Source organism: Pieris rapae, chromosome 8, assembly GCF_905147795.1.
Source record: "Pieris rapae chromosome 8, ilPieRapa1.1, whole genome shotgun sequence".
Lineage (NCBI taxonomy): Eukaryota > Metazoa > Arthropoda > Insecta > Lepidoptera > Pieridae > Pieris > Pieris rapae.
The window spans coordinates 9020079-9040905 of record NC_059516.1 but is presented as its reverse complement, the minus strand read 5'-3'; the positions used below and the strand labels follow the sequence as shown (position 1 = coordinate 9040905).

General features: G+C 33.1%; 1 protein-coding gene across 8 annotated transcripts; it reads left to right on the top strand.

The window, feature by feature from the left end:
* Positions 1 to 589: 589 nt before the first annotated feature.
* Positions 590 to 19616, top strand: LOC110998936 (AN1-type zinc finger protein 6). Of its 8 annotated transcripts, none has more exons than XM_022267754.2 (6): positions 590 to 702; positions 1919 to 2056; positions 7389 to 7707; positions 10478 to 10639; positions 15161 to 15293; positions 18292 to 19616. In XM_022267754.2, exons 3-6 carry the CDS (start codon positions 7609 to 7611, stop codon positions 18438 to 18440), a joined length of 543 nt encoding a protein of 180 aa, XP_022123446.1. In that variant the 5' UTR covers positions 590 to 702; positions 1919 to 2056; positions 7389 to 7608; the 3' UTR covers positions 18441 to 19616. The 8 variants fall into 8 exon arrangements, with proteins under 8 accessions (XP_022123446.1, XP_022123454.1, XP_022123492.1 ...); XM_022267762.2 differs by having other exon boundaries at positions 602 to 702; positions 1908 to 2056; XM_022267770.2 differs by lacking the exon at positions 590 to 702 and adding an exon at positions 725 to 955.
* The last annotated feature ends 1211 nt before the right edge of the window (positions 19617 to 20827 follow it).

The window sequence follows — 20827 nt, the reverse complement described above, 5'->3', positions numbered from 1 at the left end:
TGCTTAATAGATCAATTTGAAAAGCACAATATTTCTGAATCTCCTTTAACCTTATCCTAAAAGTGTAAATAATACTTAAAGCACTGACTTCTAAGTCTTAAAACAACATAGGAATTTAGATTATGGTGCGGGATTCTTTATCCACAGCTAAGACTTAAGCCAATTGTGGTGAATATTGATTTTAATAACAACATTTTTATAATGTAGACAGGCAAAGCTATCAGACTTCGACTTTTACTAATTCAAGTAATATCAAATCATAGGACCAAGACTGTGTTGTCTCATTTAGTTAAAAAGTGATGTTTTTACTTTATACCTTTCCGATTTTATGCGAGATAAATTTATATATAAAATAAATCTATACTATTGAAACTAGACATAATTACATATTATATAGATGTGTAACCTGCTGGGATTATAAATACACTTTATTAATATTCAGATATAAAATAAATATTTACTTGTTACTATGGGAAAGTAAGATTTTCAATTAAGCTAAGTTTTCTTCAATGCAATGTGCAAAAAATGTACAAAATAGTTTTAATCACTGTCATCCTTGTTTAGCGATTTTCGTGTTTAAGTTGGTCACCCTTTTTCTTTTTGATCACGTGATTTAGTCTGGGATTCGCAAACGGTGAGTGGAGTGCCTTGTCATCAGTCTTAAAAGTTTTTGGATGATTTTCTTTGGAATTCATATTCAAAGTGAGTAAATTTATAAAGAAATTTCACTAACCTCGCATGATAATGTTAAATGTGGTGAAAACTTGTGATTGTGAAATGTGTTTGTCATATGACGAAATTGTACCTTGTTCCGTGACTACTGTGATGTGACGCCATTTTCTTCGTGAATGCCAATTAACGATATTCTTCGGTATTTTCGATACATTTTGGTGTAATGGAAAGCTGTAGGATTGTATAGGAACTGCATAATGTTGACGTTCATCTTATACGCCTGGTAACTTCATTTTAAGACTAAATTACACATGCTGAATACTGCTTTTTGTTTGGTAGATTTGCACGCATTATGATCATGACACCACCTTTGGAAAGGCGTAGATTCTTATTAAAATGATTGTTGGTTGGAGCCTTTTTTAATGTTGTGGTGAATTATTAAAATACCTTTATCGATAGACAACATTTTAATTAATAAATCTCTCGTTCATGCATGTTGAGTTTTTTTGTATTTGATTAGTCATTAGAGCACTTCAATGCTCTTCCTGGTATCAATGGGTAAGTTTAGTATTGCTTATTATTTAAAATGTTTTAAATTAAGTTTCTAGCACTGTACCAGTAAAATATATTTCTTGCTGAGTCATGGTCTTGTTCCAAATAATAATAACCCCTTTGTTTAGTTATTGAAAGTTTTATAAACCTAACTAAAGGCTTTACATATAATTATAAAATTGATTAAATACAATAAAGTTTAGTGGCTTTTTAACCATTCTTTAACTAACATTTTACTTTTGTTATACATCTTGTTATTGGCAATAATAATAATAATAAATTAATCAGAATATAATAATTTTAAATAAACAACATTATAACAAAATATAAAAAAAAACAACATATAAATGTCTTAATATTAAAGGATTTATTTTTTTCCTAGACTTAACTAAATTCACAGCATTCTGCTTTGTTGATGTTACCATGCTTCAAATTACTTATTTCTAAAATTTGTCTTCACTAATAGGAATTCTAAATGCTTTCATGGTATTGCTATTCTATATAAATTTATGCTTTGAACAAAGACTAAACTTTGTTATATTAATGAAGAAATATTAAAATGTTGAAGGGCCATAATTTAACTAAACATTTGCTTAAAATGGCCAGGTCTTTTTGGGCTAACATCTCCTATAGGTCGGGTTAAGTTTCTTAAATTCATAAAAGTATAAAAGTAATGATAGTAGAATTGTTTCAGGTGGAGTAACTATTCATTGTGATGCCGGTGGATGCTGACTTCAACTGCACAGTCGTGGTGACACCTAGTTGTGAGCTGAAGGGCCTTCGTACTTGGAAAGACATTTGCCTAGTTAGAAATTCACTTTTTCAACATCAGGTATGTTTAGATACTATTGTATTTAAACTATTTTTTTTAAACAATGTTTAAGTAAATGTTGGCAGAATATATTTTTTAGAACTCCCTTTAATGTCCAAGAGATAGACTAGTTCTATACAATTTACAATTTTCAGTGTTACAAACAAAGTAACAAATTTTATCACTGTTTCAAAACAAGATTTATTTTTAGAAAGTAATGGTTTTAATCTCATTTACTGTCTTTTACAATTAGTAATTCTATTTGAGTTTTTAGTTAAAATTGTATCTTAAAGTTATTTTGGCTTGTTAACTGTGTCTATTGAATTTATCAGCCTTTGGTGCCAAATATTTTGGCAGGCCAATTGTTTGCAACACGCGATATAAATGACGTATCTGCTCCTCATAGCTGCTTTGTTTAAAACTGACTAAATTGTTTAAATTGTGTGTTCTCATTTCTTTGCCCTTGTTGGTTGAAATTGTTGTATCTTTGTTTTATGCAGATTTGCCAGTCATAATTGTTTTTGTTTACATTGAGGGCTAGGTTATAAAGTCTTTATGTGCTCAAGGGTGGCTATTGTAGTAGTTAGTAGATTATAAACGTCAGTACTAGCGCCACGCGTGGCAGCCGAAAAGGTCAGCGCCCTTACCCAGGACTAATTTGGGGGAGATCGACGACTCTCGACGTCCGCGTCTCGTCGCGGCTTTGTCTGCGTTCGTCGCACCCATACTAATATATTTCTATTGTTTTTTCTTTATAATTATTTTCTATACACATTAATATTTCTGGTGAAATTGAAGAACTTAAATATGTTTAAACTTAAAATGATCTATTAAATTTATACTTATCAGAATTAATTAATATGTGTTGTTTAAATTTTGTTTCTTTATTGTTGTAACGCATAAAGTCATTGTTCCCCACGATATTTGCGCAGCACTGCATTAACATTAGTGTGGTTTCTATGTGCGTGGCCGTGTGGTAGTCGAGTGTCGAGATATGAACGAGTGTGGCTAGTGGCATGTGTTTATCAGCTACGTAGTATTCGTTCGACTGTTTGTATCGATGAGTGCGTGCGCGTGTGAATATGTGATGCGAATAATGAGTTGCGGTACGATTGTGCGGGTGGGCTGCGAGCGGGCAGACTGTTGCTCGAACTCCTTTCAGTTCATGCCCTTACGCCGTACGCGTCGGAGCTCGTCGCGCTTGTAGCGAGGCCGATATCAAAGTGCAATTACTAAAGCAATGTTATCACCAGATAATAGTGCCAATTAGTTTCGTGTATTACGTGCGTCAAGAGTGATATGTGATAAGTGTTTATGCTGTACTTTCAAACGTTGATCTTATGCGACCATGGGATTATCAATTCGTTCGAAGGTAATGCTGGTTTTTTGTTGATGCCTGCGTGAAACCGACATACACTTGTACCGCGGAGAGTGCAGGCTTTACGCGTATACGAGGTTGTTTGAAGGCCGCCGCCCCGACCTTGGTAGATGAGGGTCACCGTCCTTTGATCCTAAGAATTTTGTGCACTTCTACATCTTCTATAAATTATACATCATAAATAATATTTCACGGTGTACCCTGTAGCTATAACTCGCATAGTCGTTACGTCTTTGAAACACTTTGTAAGGTTTGTATGTCGTATCCTAATAAAAATAAATTACGAGTTCTAGTTCGAGATCTATTTCACTTACACGTGCGTACTGCGCACTTTGGTCTTCATTCCTATGTATGGTCAATGATTATGAGTGTAGGCATGCATTTTACAAGTTATCTTAACGATTAATTTTATATTTGTTATCCTAATGTCTATTTTTCTGCCTTCGGCCTTATGGTATGAATAGATTATTTTATAATTGAAGCCTTTGATATACGCGGTTTATCTATCGGTCTACTTTAAAGAACGTTAGACACGGATACTTTAATGGAGATTGTCTTATTGATTATGGATTTTCACTAAGTACCCACATTGAAATTCAAGGTTGTTTTTGTTAATCACAAAATATAATTTAATTTATACATTATATTAGTACGTACTAGAATTAACTAACCAGTTCTTTTGACTATAACTTTTCATAAATGATTTTTTAATTACAGTCTGCTTTATTACAATGGAATTAAATAGGATTCATAAAATGTACGTATAAAATATTATTTCATTTTTAAATTTAGTTTCTCAAGTTGATTTGTATAGAAAGGATGGAAAATAACTTATTTCAGCTATAAGGTCTAAATTTTCAACTACTATTACATTAGATGACACTGATTAATAATTCGATCGTTATTAGTCTATTATATATATTTTAATACTGCGTATATTACAAATATATTTAGCGCAAAGGCTAGCGGCCGCAGCTGCTTGTTGCGTGAGCGCATAATCAGCTGACACATCGGCGGCCATCTTGCCGTGCTCGGCTTATTGTGTGAAGCGTCATTGTGAACATTTGTGACGCATTCTCCAAGTCCAAATGATAATGCCATTGTCCTTCCTGTTCTGGTTCGGCACTTTGTTAGTGAATCCGCGTACTCAGCTGTGACCTTATTTTCCCATCGTTACTTCTTATTCTACGCGGAAGGAGGTACGCTTAAGGAAGCTGATTAATTTCGTTAAATAGTTGAGTTGCTTCGGGTTACCTACTTGAAGTTGTCAAAAACGTAAAAATATATTATAAAATATGTATGTATTTGAATATCTCTATTTTGAATAACAGTTTACTATGATGCTTCTTTTGCTATGACGTCATGATAACCGTAGATAGTTTCCGGTAATTCCAATTTGTGGCACTTGATAAATTTATTTTTCTTAAATTTTTACATTAAATATTCGGGAATATAACCTCGTTAAGGGCAAATTTGTGTTGTTCTACTATTTATATCACAAATACCTCATATTATATAATTCAAGTTATAGTGCGGTTAAGTTATAGTTTCGAAAAATTAGGTTTCGAGTATTTCTTTCATATCAAAGCTTTCCCGTTCATTTCTTTAGGAACCTCTTTGCTCTGCACGATTTTTTATTGTTACCGTTACGGATACCGTTGTTCTAGTGGTCAGACCTGTATTTTGTTTCGACCGCTTTAAATTTGATCAATTGAGCAAATCGCAAATGATAACATTCACGAGCGCTCCACTTCTAGCCTGTCTCGACCTATATTTGGACCGTTTATCAATTTATGAATCGCGCCTCTTAACTAACGTTGTTTTCGTTCCTAATGGCTTTGTTCAACATTTTTATCGTTTTATAATGTTTTTTTTAATGATTATTGTGTTGAAACTACACATTTGAGGAAGTAATGTCAATAAGTTTTGAATTTCGTTATTTTTACAAGTTTATAAAATTAAAGCAAATCGCAGGCGCTAACATGACTTTGAGTAATAGGTATGGTGCTCATTTCGCGGAACGATCACCTTGAGACGCCGAGCTGATGAGCTGATAGGTTGAACTTGCACGTGACATTAGGACTTTCCAATCATAATGAAATATCGAATCACACAAACATCATGGCTATTCTACATTTAATGTCTATACGATGCCGCCTACTGTTTAGTATAACGAAAACAGGTACAATTTGAACAATCGTGGGGTAGAACCTGGGGGGTATCGTTAGATCGTTTGTTGAACACATGTGACACTCAACACTGGCGTTTTTAAAATATGTGCTTAGCTATGTGTGCCATAGTGCAATGGTGAGGCGAGCCGTGCTCGAATTGCGTAGCGAACTTCGCAACTAGGTCAGCAGGCCACCGTGCACACGTTGACGTCTGTTCTGACAGGGTTTGCACACATTAACATATGCATTTATAGATAGCCCATAGCGTCTAGGGAACTATTGAGAATGCTCCTTACAAACTATAAATTGTATATAAAAACAGGTAGCTTCAACGTTACGTGCGAAAATATATGAGAGCTCAAATATTTGTTCCTATCTATTTCAATGTATTTGTAGGCGAATAGAATTAAAACATATTCTGATAAAATATTACTTGATCACGTTTTCAAGCAATTGCGTTTTTACCTTGGCACACTTATTTCGGAAACGAATTATCTTTTTTATGTTGCTTTACGAAAAATTGCAATAATTTTGTTACGGGAAAATAACATAATTTCAAAATTCGAGTAGAATTTTTTCAATGTATAGATGTTATATAAAATATCTCATTATTATAATGTGCATAACTTCGGTGCTCGTAGTATAATAATTAAATAAAACAGATGGTTCATTATAAAATAACTCTAATAATAATTAGAATAATGTTAAACGAACATGTTTTCACTTTCGTAATGGACGTAATGAAGAACTTGCGTAATGCGTATATATTTTTTAGTAGACAGAACAATATGTTTCATTCGTTGAATAACTTGCAAAAGTATCGGCAAACAATAATAAATCCAGTTGTTTATTGTGAAAGTTTTTCACGCGATGTTAGGGTGATATTTTTTAAATTTAGAAACATGCGAGAGGGGTTTATTCGCAGTATGGCGTTATATTACGAACTTTGACCACAGGGAACCTATTGACTGGATACATGTGGAGCTAGGAGATACGTGTGCACGCGCACCCCCGTAAACGCCGGTCGATGACTTTCCCAACTCCAGTGTAACGACCTCGTCTGCACTCTCCACTTATTATTGTAGCGATAATTGGTGCACACTTCATCGATTTAAGTTTTACCACACCATCAATTTATAACCTTAAAACTCCAATAAAAACTTCATACTACAGCTATACATACATACATATGTATAGCTTAATTTTTATTTTTAAATATCTAGGGCGACGCCGGTTTCCGATGTTAAATTAATTTAGCGACTTTTAAAATTGAAATGGTGTTAAACACAATTCTGAGATACCATTTTTGGAAGTGTGTTGACGTGAAAAAACAAAAACAATTTATAAATTACATAACTATGTAGTTGAAGGTCGGGTAAATTAGTAATGTTGTAATATAACAAAACTCGTTTCGTTAAAGCTTCGAAGAAGCGACGATTTCATCACGGTTCGCGGCGTGTCACAAAATGGGACTTTGGGTGTAGGCCTACTACTAGGTTTCACGAGTACGTTCTACTTTTTGAATAGCTCTCTCTTGTTATGCAAACCTGTCGTTATGCATATTATGTTTTGCCTCGAAATCGTGTTCTGCACCTAGGTATCACTTTCTATTAGAATAATGTTATGATACTCCTTTTTAATAGTGTTTAATTGCAACATTGTTCTAGGCCCTTCCTTTGTGTTTGAAGAAACGTAGTATTTGCTACTTGCGATAACGGTAAATACCGAACAAAGTGTACGCTGGAGATATGGCCATGTTAATTAATGTATTTGGTGACTAATGAAATGTTTGTTATTGTTGCAGGGCCCTATACGTTCCTGACATAGAAAGAAGTAGTGGCAGGACATCGGCGCATGCCGTTAACAACGATACAGCAAGGAGATAAACCCGTATAAATCATAACATTTTAGTGCATTCACTGTGAGCGTTGTGAAACTGTGCGTTACATACAAGTGCAATATACTGTTAGTGCAATCGACTGACGAGGACACATTTGTTTTATATTTAAAGTGAAATTTGAACTATGGAGCGTGAATCGAATCCTATGGAGGCGCTGTGCCGTTCAGGTTGTGGGTTCTACGGAAACCCATCGACGGATGGCCTTTGCTCAGTTTGCTTCAAGGTAACGTTATTACTTCCTATCTTTGCACATCGTTTATTTATAAGTTCTTTTTGCTCGTTCAATACATGGTACTGCCAATATACCAAATTAGATTTATTATGCTAGTGCAGTCAAGAAGACCTTGTATTATTACCTTCCAGCTTATACATATTATGTGTCACATAGTATCAGATTTTACCGATTTGTATTTGCAACTACACAATTCGTATAAATGCTAGAATCATAGGAACTGTTGCTGTAATTTAATATTTTATTAGTTAACTTCTTAAAGTTAAAAGAGATTAGCAATATTTGAGCCACATTAAGCTAATAAATACAACCCTAAAGGGGAGCTTTAATTAAACTTATGAAAGTTGTCAGAATTAAGCATGACTCATTCATGACAAAGCATTAAAGTGAATGTAATTGAACATACTGAAGTCGTATTCGTAAACAGCTATTTTCGTTTAACAGCTAATATTTAATCGAAACCGTTAGTATTGGAAATTAATATTGGTTTTTATCAGTACCTGAGCTCGGTGTTCTAAGTTTTTTCTAAGATGAATGATGAAAATTTCGATTTTTCTAGATTTCTTTTGTGTTAAAACCAGTTTTTTTTATAATCATACAATTTATTAATAATGGGACTAAACTTTGTTTACACATAGTGTTTCCTCTTACCGTGAGTTCTATTAACATGATTGTTGTGCTTTTAAAGGAGTCTCTGTATCTTTGTGTTGAGGTGTATTTTAATGCACAATTTTTTTAATAATGAAGCAATATTTCTTTGATGGCCATGGTAGCCCTACAGAGAACAAGGTAAATGAAAAAAAAAATTGACACATAAAAATGTATCAATAATATATTTTTAATTATTTTGTTCAATCAAATATGGTTTGAATATGTTTTTAAACAATTGGTTTTATATATTGCATATATCTAGATGTTTCTGTTTGTAAGGTCAGTAGCTTTATATATGTGTTATTGACTTGGCACTGATTGCTAAACAAGGTGGACATGCTTCCAAATACATATTTTGCCATATACAAGTAGGAAGCAAAGCAATTAATCCTTGTTGAGTCAGCTGGTATTATTAATTTTATAACTGTTTTCTGAAAGTTGATAAAAGAGGTTTTATTTTTGAAATATAACATAAACTTTTCGAACTTCAGAGATTAATAACTAGAATCTGAATGTGTGAACGCTTTTATCTTTAAAAAATTTGAAATTCAACCACTAAGGAACTTTCTTACCATTTATAGTTTTATTTCTTCAAAAAAAAGTTCAAATATTGCTATGTATTTATAAACAATAACTATTTCTTTTATAAATGTGATTCAATTTAAGTGTTCACAGTCGTTAGAAACTTTAGACTAGGAATGTTACACCTATGATTTTACTGCTATATTTATATGGGTAATAAAGCAGATACATTGCAAATTCTCAGTTGATTGTTATATGTACAAGGTTAGTTTAACATTGTACGCTTAGAACTTATTGTATGTAACTATTCTATACTTACATTGTTATGCTTAATTTAAATGCAACTCAGTAAAAAAATTTCATATACATATTAGACTGATTGAAATGCAAAGAAAAATGTTTTATTTTTCAATGCATTTTAATTAATAAATTTTTATTGTATAACAAAGAAGCTTTTTAGATTTTACAGAATTGGATGACAACAAATACTTTTCTTATAAATTAAAAAAAAATTCATATAAGCAAAGATACAATTTTTATATTGTTTATTATACCTTCCTTCATTGCTTTTGATTCCATGCTCCATTTAGCTTACATTATTATGTTCTTGTTTAGAAACGGGTTTTACATATTTTTGTCAGTTATTGAGAAACTAAAATGTAATTAAATATATTTATTTTATTAGTTATTTGAAACGCAATAGTTTTTCTATTCTTGTTTATTGTTTTTATCGATTATTAAATAAATGTGTTTGCCGCAATTTTAATGTTGTGCTAAAAATAACGTTGCCCTACATAGGCAATTTGAAAGTTCTGTTAGTCGCTCCCGTATCAAAAATAAACACACACCTACACACTACACGTTTTGAGCTACGGTTTCAGATATTTTGATTAGTTTTATATTATTTGGTTGTCAGCAGTAATAATGCAGTATTTGCTTTATGTGGCGTAAATTTATCTTCTAATAATTTATATTTGCTGGCGGGGGTAGTTAGCTATTGAGCGCGGAATATTAAAGAGGTAGGATACAGCAAATTACTATGTAAACTTGAATAGCGATGCAGATTTTTAATATTGATATTTCTTACCACATACGTTGATATGCTACACCGGGTTTCGTCTTTCGTTGACGTCATAATTATTGGAATATCTACTTTTATGGGCCAATTACATTCAATTATAAAGTCGATTTAGTTTAGTTTTTTTTTATTTGTAATTTTTTCGTGTATGTCACGTTTCCCTATAAGTGCTTGTCTCATTAAAAATAGTATTTTGTGGTTATTTTACCGATAGTGTTCCGAGCGTTGGCAAGCTTTTATCAATAAAAAAAGTAACCAAGTATGGGTTTTCAGAGAAACGATACCGTTAATGTTTAAAGTAGGTCTAAATGGCAAATAGAAACATAAGTTACACGATGTAAGGACATTTCCTTTATATATGTTTTTGGTACTCTCCGGATCATCGTATAATTCTTTAATTATACTATACCATATTGTGTAAAGTATTATTTTAAGGAGTATTTGACGCATTTTGTTGGTTTTCATATGATCTTGTTAGGTATGCTTAATATTAAATGGTGAAAATTTCAGGAGGCGCTAAAAAAGAAGCAGCAACCACCTGCGACGACGCCTTCCCCGGTGTCATCCTCATTTGTACCCGCTCCAGTGCCCGCCCCCGTCCCCGCTACGCCGCTCGCCGCCGCTACACCCACAGTGCCTGCCCTACCTGCGCAAACGCACACGCAGACAGATGTGAGGCCTTGATACATATAACATTTGGACTTAATTTTGTATTTCTTAACGAAATTCTCGTTGAAATAGTCACTTTTTTCATATAAATATAATACTGGGTAGGATTTTCATAAATACTAAAGATGATGGCGATATGATTATATCGTTGGTGGTTTAAAGTTTAATCTTATTCATATTTGTAAAATGCAGGGACTAAACACCGTCACACAATATCTTGTTTGGTTTGAAATGCCCAAGAAATATTTAGTTCATCTACAAAGAAACGTTTAAAACAAAACGTATCTTTTCTATGCTTTATGCTATGAAATTGTTTTTTAACAGCTTTTAATGTATTGAATATTGTAAGACTGAATAAACCGGTAATCCGGTGTGACAACTTTCGCTTAACAGGTCTAGTTTAAATTAGACATTTAAGAGCTTTGTACCGGAAATAATATGATTCATAATAAACTGAACTTTCCTTATTTAGAGTCTATTGTTAGGTCTTTAAGACGCATTGATTATAGCCACACAGAATTACTTCTGAAGCTTCGGAAAATTATTCAGAATAGGCATTGTTTTTATTACTTTTTAATACATTAAAACCTAACCTTAAACTTAATTCATTTAGAATCAATATAAAAGTCACAAATACTAAAAAACGTAATGTATGAATATGAGCTTGTTCACGAGTAATTAACAGTGTTTAAAGGGAATATATTATGTTTGAACAAGTTATGAAATGTGGTCTGAAATACCTGGTATTTTACACAATAAAAAATTTATATTAATCACCTATATATAAACAGCCTTATTAAATGGCTTATTAAAACGTGATCATGCTAACTAAATATTGCGATAGAGTAAGATATTATACAGCATTAATTGTTTATTTCCATTCATTCTAGAAATGTGTAATCAGATATAACGCTTTTATCTAATAATAATATGAAAAGATTTAATTCTGTGTAAACTACCTAAATTGAAATTGTTTTTAGACCATTGAACTCCAAAGGAACGTCTTTTGTATCTTCGTGTCGTAAAAATCTTTTGTATTAAAGACTCGCAAGAATTGTTCTGATACTGACTGGTCGAATTTAAAGTTCATATGATTACGCACGTAACATATTATATATATATAGAACACATAAAAACATGCATAAAACCGGTGATTGCTAAAGATTTTCATTTTGTTTAAATTAGCTCCAGAAATGTACTTTATCTTATCGCTCTAGTTTATAAGTAAAGAAAAATAATCTTCAATATTCTACGTCCGCGGTCGTTTAGTGCAAACGTTAAAACGGAGGAAGATAAATTTTAGAGCAATACATTACAAGGACGTTGACATTGAAAAGTGTTGGCGTAGACAACTGAAGTACACCTACGTCTATTTTTGTTTTAGACTAGACTTACAGTATATAGATAATAACTAAAGTACATAGAATGTGACGGATTATTGTACTTTAAAGCAACTATGTTATGAGCTGTATGTGTTCGCCCTACTCCCGAAGGTGTTGTCAGACTATTTGACAATTGACAGTGTTGCTTGCTATTGAGTAGAGAGTACACGTCCCTTTAAGTTAGAACTGGGTGAACGTTACCCACTAAATCCATCTAGGATAGTTCCAACATGGCCGCGTTACTAGATTTCTGTATTCACTACATACAACGTGGGTTAGGATGGGCATGCCTTCTAACAATATATATTACAAGTTTAAAATTGAATATTTGATAATAATAATTGTAAAAGAACAATTTTAAATAGTCTGGATTATTCATAGAAAGGTTAAATTATGTTGAATATACATCCGTTGGTAGAGTTATTATATTCTGTCTAATAATATGATCTACAACATGAATGTGTTTTAACCTAATAAAACCTAGACATTTTGACCTTCAGACATATGTATATATGTATTTTAGTAATTGTTGTTGTGCCGTAATTTTGATATCAAAATCGTTTTGCGACGCTAATATAACTTCGTAATGAACGACGCAAAATGCTATTTATTTTGATAACTCAGTCTTACAAAATGTTGTTATTTACCGTTGATTTGAGTTAGTGATCTGTGGCGCGTGTCACATGAATGGTCCGATTATGATGCGGCATTTTTTTATTAGAAAGTTGACGGGTTTGTGTTGGATCTATAATTCATGAAGATCTGGTCAGGTGCTACGAGGTCGTCATCTTTTTTGTTGCCTGCGGTAGAAATGTTACACGCATAATGATGCATGTAAATGTTTATTTGATTATTATACCTAACAATTGACCCACGTAATTTATTCCGACTCCGATATTGGAGCTTGAAGGTTGTCATAGATTTAAAATTTTAAATCATTATTATTATAAAACGTAACAGATCTCGTGAATATTTTCTCACTTAAGTGTGTAACTAGAGTAAGCAAAAAATATGGGTTCGAATCTCGCTGAAATGAGATAAATTTATTCTACGCAATTAATTTGCGTCTGCAATGGCAATGGCATTGTGTAGTGATCTTTATTTGCTTACATACATCAGGAAGTGTTTTCATTTACCTTATTATTTAACACTATATTTTTATTTAAATTTACTTTACAAAAAATTCAAATTCTCATGACACAATGAATATTTTCAATACAGGACTCGGTTCCCACAGAAGCAATTAACTGTTATACGTACACAACGTATGTCAGAAAAAATATGCTAATAATAAGATGGGGGAAATATTATTAAAAAAGAATAAGCAAACTAAATATTCAATCACAAACAATTATTAGTTCAGATTAGCTACAGTTAATTTTCAAGCAAAAAATTTGTTTGAAACAAAGCATGAGATGAGATCTGTAAAGGTAAACGCAAAACTAGCAAGGTTGTACCTATTGCTAACCTCGGCACACAACACTCGCTAAATATTCAACAATAACACGCATATTATGATATCTCCTTGGAAATTTATAGGTTATTGATCTATATGTTAATGTGCAAACAAAGTAGAACTATTCTCTTTCCCATTTGCAGTTATCTGGAATGTATAATGAATTTTGCAAGTTATGTGTTGCTGGCATGACTTAGTTAAAAAGAAAACACAATTTCATTGACAACACATTGTCAAAAATCTAGAAAATTTGAATCACATACACAAAATTGTAATATAATATTTTATCAAAGGATTTTGTGAGAAAGCATTTTAAAATGAGCCCAATGGCATTTTTCGAGACATTTATTTTACAATAATCATGACCGGCCATTTATAACTGGTACCTCATATTGCATTCAACTATTAAATTTATAATGCAGTAATGTAACAGTACAAAGTTTTCAGCCAAAATGATAAAACTGGAAATCATTTAAAAATAATAATGGAAAATGACCCTAACAAAAAAGAATCGAAGGGTAAGAGACTTTTGAAGAAAGCGTTGAGACGATCGAGCAAAACCAGCAACAGCAGTCAAAGTTCCACCGCGGACAGCATCTCCGTCACGAGATCGAAAAGTGAAAATAAACGGCTCTCAGCCGAAATCAATGATAGCGCTCCGCTGCCCACAGCGGACGGAACTAAAGAATCTGTTGAAAATTCCACGAGTTCCAAGTTTAAAGCAGAAAATAGAACTAGACCGTCGACCAGGCTGTCTGTAAGCCGCAACACTCCAATCCGAGAGACAAAATTGGAGAAAGTGGTCGAAATACAAGAGGAGCGGAACATTTCATATCCGCCAGATGAAACGGGCACCTCGAACGATGCAAAATTGAGAACATCCCCGCGACTTAAAGATGAGGGTCCGTTGGGGTTAGGTGGTGATAAAAAGAACCTTAAAAGGGTTGGTGTTGTGTCTAAGTTTCTTGTGTTCTCGTTCAGCTGCAATTGGCTATCAGCCATAATCAAATATTTTCTGAGGTTAATTTAGGTTAGGTATAGAAACTGGATTTTAGGTTAGTTTCTCTGGTCTAGGTCTAGTATTTGCCATCTTTTTAGGCGAGTTACATCATTTCCTGGACTTTACAGATTCTTGGCCAGTTAATTTGTATGTTTGCTTAATCTTTACCGGTATCTACTACTGCTTTTGCGGATTACTTTTTGTATGGTTGGCATCTCCAGATAATCTCGTATTACCATGTTTCTGACAAACCAGTGTGCACTTGAAATAGTGTCTAAGTAGATGTGGTTTGTAATCGGACGAGTAGGCCACAATTATTCTGATAATATTTACGAAATATGATATTTACAACCTACGTATATTACCATTACCGCCTTTAACAGCTGTATCTGTCTAGGGTCTAGACTCTAGACTGTCTAGTCTTACGTGTATGGGCTGTTTCTAATGTTAAAAACTATGACCCAAATAGTGTTAATAATTAAAAGGTCTACTATTAGAGAGAACAAAGAGCTATACAAAATTTTAAAAGTGTTGAATGAATACGGCGGTGTTGTCGCACATTTAAATTAATAATGTCTTTATTTTCTGAACGAACAGTCGCTGCGTGTTTAATGCAGTGTACGGTAAATTCAATAGCTTAATTTCCTGTTTTCACTTTGTACTAACTGGATAATAATGAATTTCAGAAATTGGAGGACGAGAGCGGCGCGGGCACGAGTGCGGGCGCGTCTGACACTGACGCGGACGACAAGGACCCCAGTAAGGACAAGAAAAAGAAGAATCGGTGCGCTGTCTGCCGCAAGAAGGTTGGACTTACAGGTAAATAAATATTATTTTTTAATATTGATTTAAACAATTTAATGAATGATGAGATATAATGGAGAGGCTGGGTCTACGGGTATCAAATAGAAACCTGAGACTTACGTCTAAACTTTTGGATGTACCGCGCGCACATTCCAACTTGATTAGCAAAGCGCCACTCACGCGGGCAATACGGATAGTGAACAGAGTTGCTATTGAGGTGGACCTATTTGTTTGTACACTGGCTGAGTTCACAAGAGTTGCTAGCTATATTGTTAGTTATGGATAGATAGATTTAGGAATATAAGTTTAATTTTTTAATGTTTTTATCTAGAATAGTTGGTGTGGGATTTTGGAATTCTATCGTATTAGTAATTACTGTTAAGATAGAAAATGTAGTGATAAATAAATAAATAAAAAAAAAAAATATTTTAAAAATATAAGATTAAGACATATAGCTAAGTATTTAAAGTTAAACTTCAAATAAATCTCGACTCGATCGATGTTGACTCGATAACATATGAAAACGTATCTACTTTATATACAATGAGTGCACGCGCAAGGTTCATTATGTAATCAGATCGATTTGATTAGATAATATTTTGTTTCTGTTGACATTGCAATGCAGTTCGGTTTTCTTTGCATCATTACGAAATGAAATGTAAACGATGATCTAGAGTCGGTCCATTGACGCTACAACCTTAAACGGGTCTTGGCCTTAACGTAGGAGGAAGTGCTGATTGCGCAAATTAAAAGAAAATTCCATTTGAACCATGAGTCGAACGCACGACCTCAGGGATTAGGGTATCCTCGGATTCGAGTATGTATTCGGCACCCATTGTGCTGTATGTCGACCACTCGAATCCAGAAATATTTTTTAAAATTAAAATAAGAATATACATATTCTCAAAGATTCATATACTTAGTCTAAATTTTTCATAACAAGTTTTGGTTTCTGGCTATTACTTTGTATCCATTATTTAAGCATTCAATGTGTTAACTATTAACACAAAATACTACAAATTATTAAATAAAATATTGGTACATATACACTAAACCCAATCAACCACTTAGTATGAAGTAGGCTAAACGTGCAAATTAAAAAAAAATAATATAACTGGTAGAGCTATTAGCAATTTTAAAAACCTTGTAGAGTAACGTTATTATATTTGTGTACTGTAAAAAAAATACGAATTCGTTGAATTTATAATATTATGAGCGCTTAGCGATGTGTTGGAATGTTTTAGCGGTAATTATTGTACGTAAGTTAGTCACGCGATATTTATTGAAGTAATCCTGTTATCTATAAACGTTGGGTTTTATTAGCTAATTAGAAATGCCGTTATAGAAAACGCTAGATTATTAGAACTGGCTGTATTGAACAAATCTCAGTGCCAAAAATAAATCCATCTAAATTCTTTGTTTCATATAAATTTAAAAAAAACAGGTAAGCTGTTAATAGATTAATTAATGATTATTATAATGAATAATTTAAAATTAAAAAAAAAAGATACAAAACTAAGTAAACAATAAAACTATCTGTTTCTCAATATGGCAATGACGTGGTGCTATTACCACAAGTAGTTCTTATCACGATTGTGTTTATACACCACAATGATAACGATGCGCGATATAACGTTATCGACACGTTTCGGTTTTGTCCATTAAAAATAACTTGTGGTTTATTTCATTTTAATTGAAGAGTTGATTCTATTTCATATATTCTTTATTTTCAATAGCTTATCTAGTCTACCTTTATAAACATTACTGATTTCGTGTTATTTCACGAATAAAATTTTTAAGACCTAGTTGAGGCTTTATTCAGACTCTTAGACAAGACTATTAGACTCAATTTAATAACATGTATATTACCATAATACCATATCATATATAAAAAAACTTTTCAGGTTTATGCAGAACATTATTTCATATTTATTGTAAAATATTTTTTATAATTGAATACTACTACCACTGCCGCTAATGTGTTAAGACTAATACAATGTTGTTAAGGCCCAATATCGTTTCCCTGTTAATTATTACAAATCTGGCAAATTAATGCGAAACAAAATAAATATTAATTTCTCAAGGCCCAAAGTAATAAGACAAAGTAAAAACGTGACTATCACTCGATATTTTTGCTAATGAATGCCAAAATATGCAATTTAATAACGTGACTTAAACTAATACTATACTCGAGTCTCGGAGCTCATTAGCTCACAATAAAAGGTCCTCTTGGGCAAACGCATTTAAGTAGGTTAATATAATAAATAAATTGTACGCAGGTGGCCTCTATAAATATTAATTTTGGACTTAAAGGTGTTTACTAAATTAACTTTCTACTGATTATTATTTAATAAAGGCCGAAACGTTTCGCCTTTGAAATATTCCTTAAAAATGACGAAAGATCACAGCAGAGCAGTGTTAGGCTTGTGGTCTTTCGTCAGTGACTTAACAGTGCGAGTCTCATCCCTAAGGTCGTAGGTTTCATCCTGGGCTGTGCATCAATGCACTTTCTTTCTATGTGCGCATTTAACATTCGCTCGAATGGTGAAGGAAAATATCGTGAGGTAACCAGCTTGCCTTAGACCCAAAAAGTCGAGGGTGTGCGTCAGGCATAGAAGATTGGAAGGATCTTCCTTCTTGCCTATTAAATTAACAAATGATCATAAAACAGATAAAGAAATCTGAAGCTCAGACCAAGTGCCACTGATATTTTTATTTTTTTAAATGACCAAAGAAGAATTTAAGAATGATAGTTTATTGAGTTGACGTGTAGTAATTCAACTAGGCGACAAATTTTTTATTGTTATTGCTAGAAATAAAGACGACAGAAATGAAATGAAAAGGTGCTTGTATAAATCAACAAGAGCCCCGGAAATTTCTCAATCACTGCTTGATATGTTTCCTAAAGCCAACAATCGCCAAGATTTTTCTAAGTCATAAAGATCATCATACCCTTGGAGAAAGAAAGTCTCGTTCACTTTTATATAAGTCACATTTCTGTTTTGTGTTTCAGGTTTCGAATGCCGATGTGGCGGCCTATTCTGTGCGGTGCACCGATACAGCGACAAGCACGATTGTTCCTTCGACTATCGGGAGCTCGGAGCGCAAGAGATCCGGCGCAATAACCCCGTGGTTGTCTCCCAGAAGATCCACAAAATATGAGCCCCACATCGCTAAAGGCAAGGCCCGACGGCCTCGATCTAAATTCTATTTAGGTTTATTCGCGAGTTTGCTTTTAAAAGGAGATTGGGCAATCGTTCTAGAGCGCGGGTTTTTCATATGCACAAATGGTTTCAGCAAAATCTTTCAAACTTTGGTGTTTTCGCTTCTATGGCTTTACCGATGAAGCTTTATCGAATTCTAGTTGTAGTTACTTCCGTACGATACGTTCTTCGTTCACCGCGCCCGGCGACTTGCTCAATCTCGTTTCTATGAAAACGTGTAGATATGTTCATTTCGGGTAGGATATTAATGATTAATTTGAGATGTAGTTTGATTGTCCATTCACCTCCATTGTAAATATTAGATTTAATTAATTATAGATACAAATACTATATATTGTAAAAAAGTAAAACTCCAAAAAAAGCTACATTGTTAAAACTCCGTCGACGGGCGTGCTTGAGTGACAATTGTAAGCTAATTGCCGGACGACGTTTGGATCGTTGTAAAATTGTACAGAATTTACGCTCATTTGATTCGACTGCACTAAGACTGACTCGAGCGACTCGGTTTCACACTTGACGGACGTCTCAACGTCTTTGACGGCAACGAGCGCTCGCGTCGGTCGCGGTGCCCGAATAACGCCTTTCCATTTAACGGCTCGTTTTCTTTAAACGGCCGTTTAGAGTTAGTAACGGGTCGTTAAAGTGAACTCGGCTAAAATGGTTTGAAATTGTTTGTTACGGTTTGGGAAGATGCTTTGTTGGCATAGAGTTGCGATTGTGTGTATCGGCTAAGAGCGGCGGGTTCCTTGGGCCCGCCCGCTCCACGTGTGAAAATTACAAGTAAGCCTATAGTTATACATTTATAAGTAGCGGACACTTTATATTATTACACATTATATAAGTAGGAAAGAATTATTTAGCTTTTTTTTCTTTTAATCACATATTCAAAATTGTAAGTTGTATGTAACTCGTTAGCTGCTTCGATCGCTCCACGACTAACACGATCGTTAGACTTAATTATTTGATGACTTTTGTTGTATATTTTGTTAGGTCATTGATTAATTTTGGTCTTTTGCTTATAATCAGGATAAAGATGTTAATAACGGATTTTTCTTCTATCTTGCTGTTTTAATTTAGTTATTCTTCTATTAAAGTCATTAAATTTCCAAGAACATACATTGTTTTATTATTACCTTCATATAACGTTCTACAAGTATAAATGTCGCTGTCGGGCAAACATTTCCTTGAAGATGTTTATTTTTTTGCATGTTAAATATGTACACAATTATTATCACAGTGTAACATAGATTCACTTTGATAAAGAATATATCTTAAATCACAAAACTGGTGCTGTTATTAACTATGATTATCTGTTTTTTTGATAATTTTTTCCTTAGTGAGTAGGCAATGTACAAGTGGAATCCTCGTATTAGACCCATCTTAGTTAAACTCAAACTCAATATAACTTTATACATATAGGTAAACGTCAACGAAGAAGATGTTAAATAAATCCTAAATTTACATTTCCTAAGTTTTTGCGTATTTGTCTTGGTTTCCTCACGATGTTTGTGATGTACAAATATTAATTGATATACATAGATATGAAAATCTGTTGTCTGTGAAAGTTGAAATACCGAGACGGAATGTTAAAGGTTAAAATTGCTCTGAAAAAATATACTTCGGAATAAGATGAACGGTTGTCAATCTGGTGTTTTTAGGGTTATCTTGATTTTAAATTACTATTGATTAAATGAAATCTTTATGGCGCCAATGAGTTGAATTAGATAAAAACTTCCGTGACAAATAAAAATTAACTATGGAAATATTGTGAAAAGGCGGAGATTTTTCCTTCCTTCTTCCTTCTTGGGAGATTCCTGCCTTCTTTATGTTCAGCGAACGAATATAATACGAATACGGGAATACGGTAGTTATATTATGATATTGAAACAAGGTTGTTTTAATTCTACAACCTTTGGTTTCCTAGGCAGAATATATGAAACAAATGCTCTTCAGGCAATAAGCAGATATAATAAACTAAGTAAAAATTTGGGATAAAACGTGACGTCACGTTTTATAAAATTGAGCCAATCTAGTTTATTGATATCATGGATTAACGCCTAAACCCAATAACCTATCTCAATCCATTTTTGATCATCTGAGATAGACATCTTAATCCAATAACCAATCGACGAATTGCAATAGCCATCTGTCGATACACGTATGTGTGAAAATGACGGTTCAACTGTGCCAATATCATAGGATAAGATTGATATTTTAACTTACACTAGTTTTTAAAATAAAATGCTATTTAATATGTTTTAAACATAGACACGTATGTTTTTTATATAATTTGTACCAATTTATTTATTTGGATCATATTGATTA

What these genes read in the sequence shown, in the direction of transcription:
- LOC110998936 (XM_022267754.2), top strand. Translation starts at nt 7,609, where the DNA reads ATGGAGCGTGAATCGAATCCTATGGAGGCGCTGTGCCGTTCAGGTTGT. An exon ending in TTTGCTCAGTTTGCTTCAAG is followed by an intron (nt 7,708 to 10,477) that starts GTAACGTTATTA and finishes TGAAAATTTCAG; the next exon opens with GAGGCGCTAAAAAAGAAGCA. An exon ending in AAACGCACACGCAGACAGAT is followed by an intron (nt 10,640 to 15,160) that starts GTGAGGCCTTGA and finishes AATGAATTTCAG; the next exon opens with AAATTGGAGGACGAGAGCGG.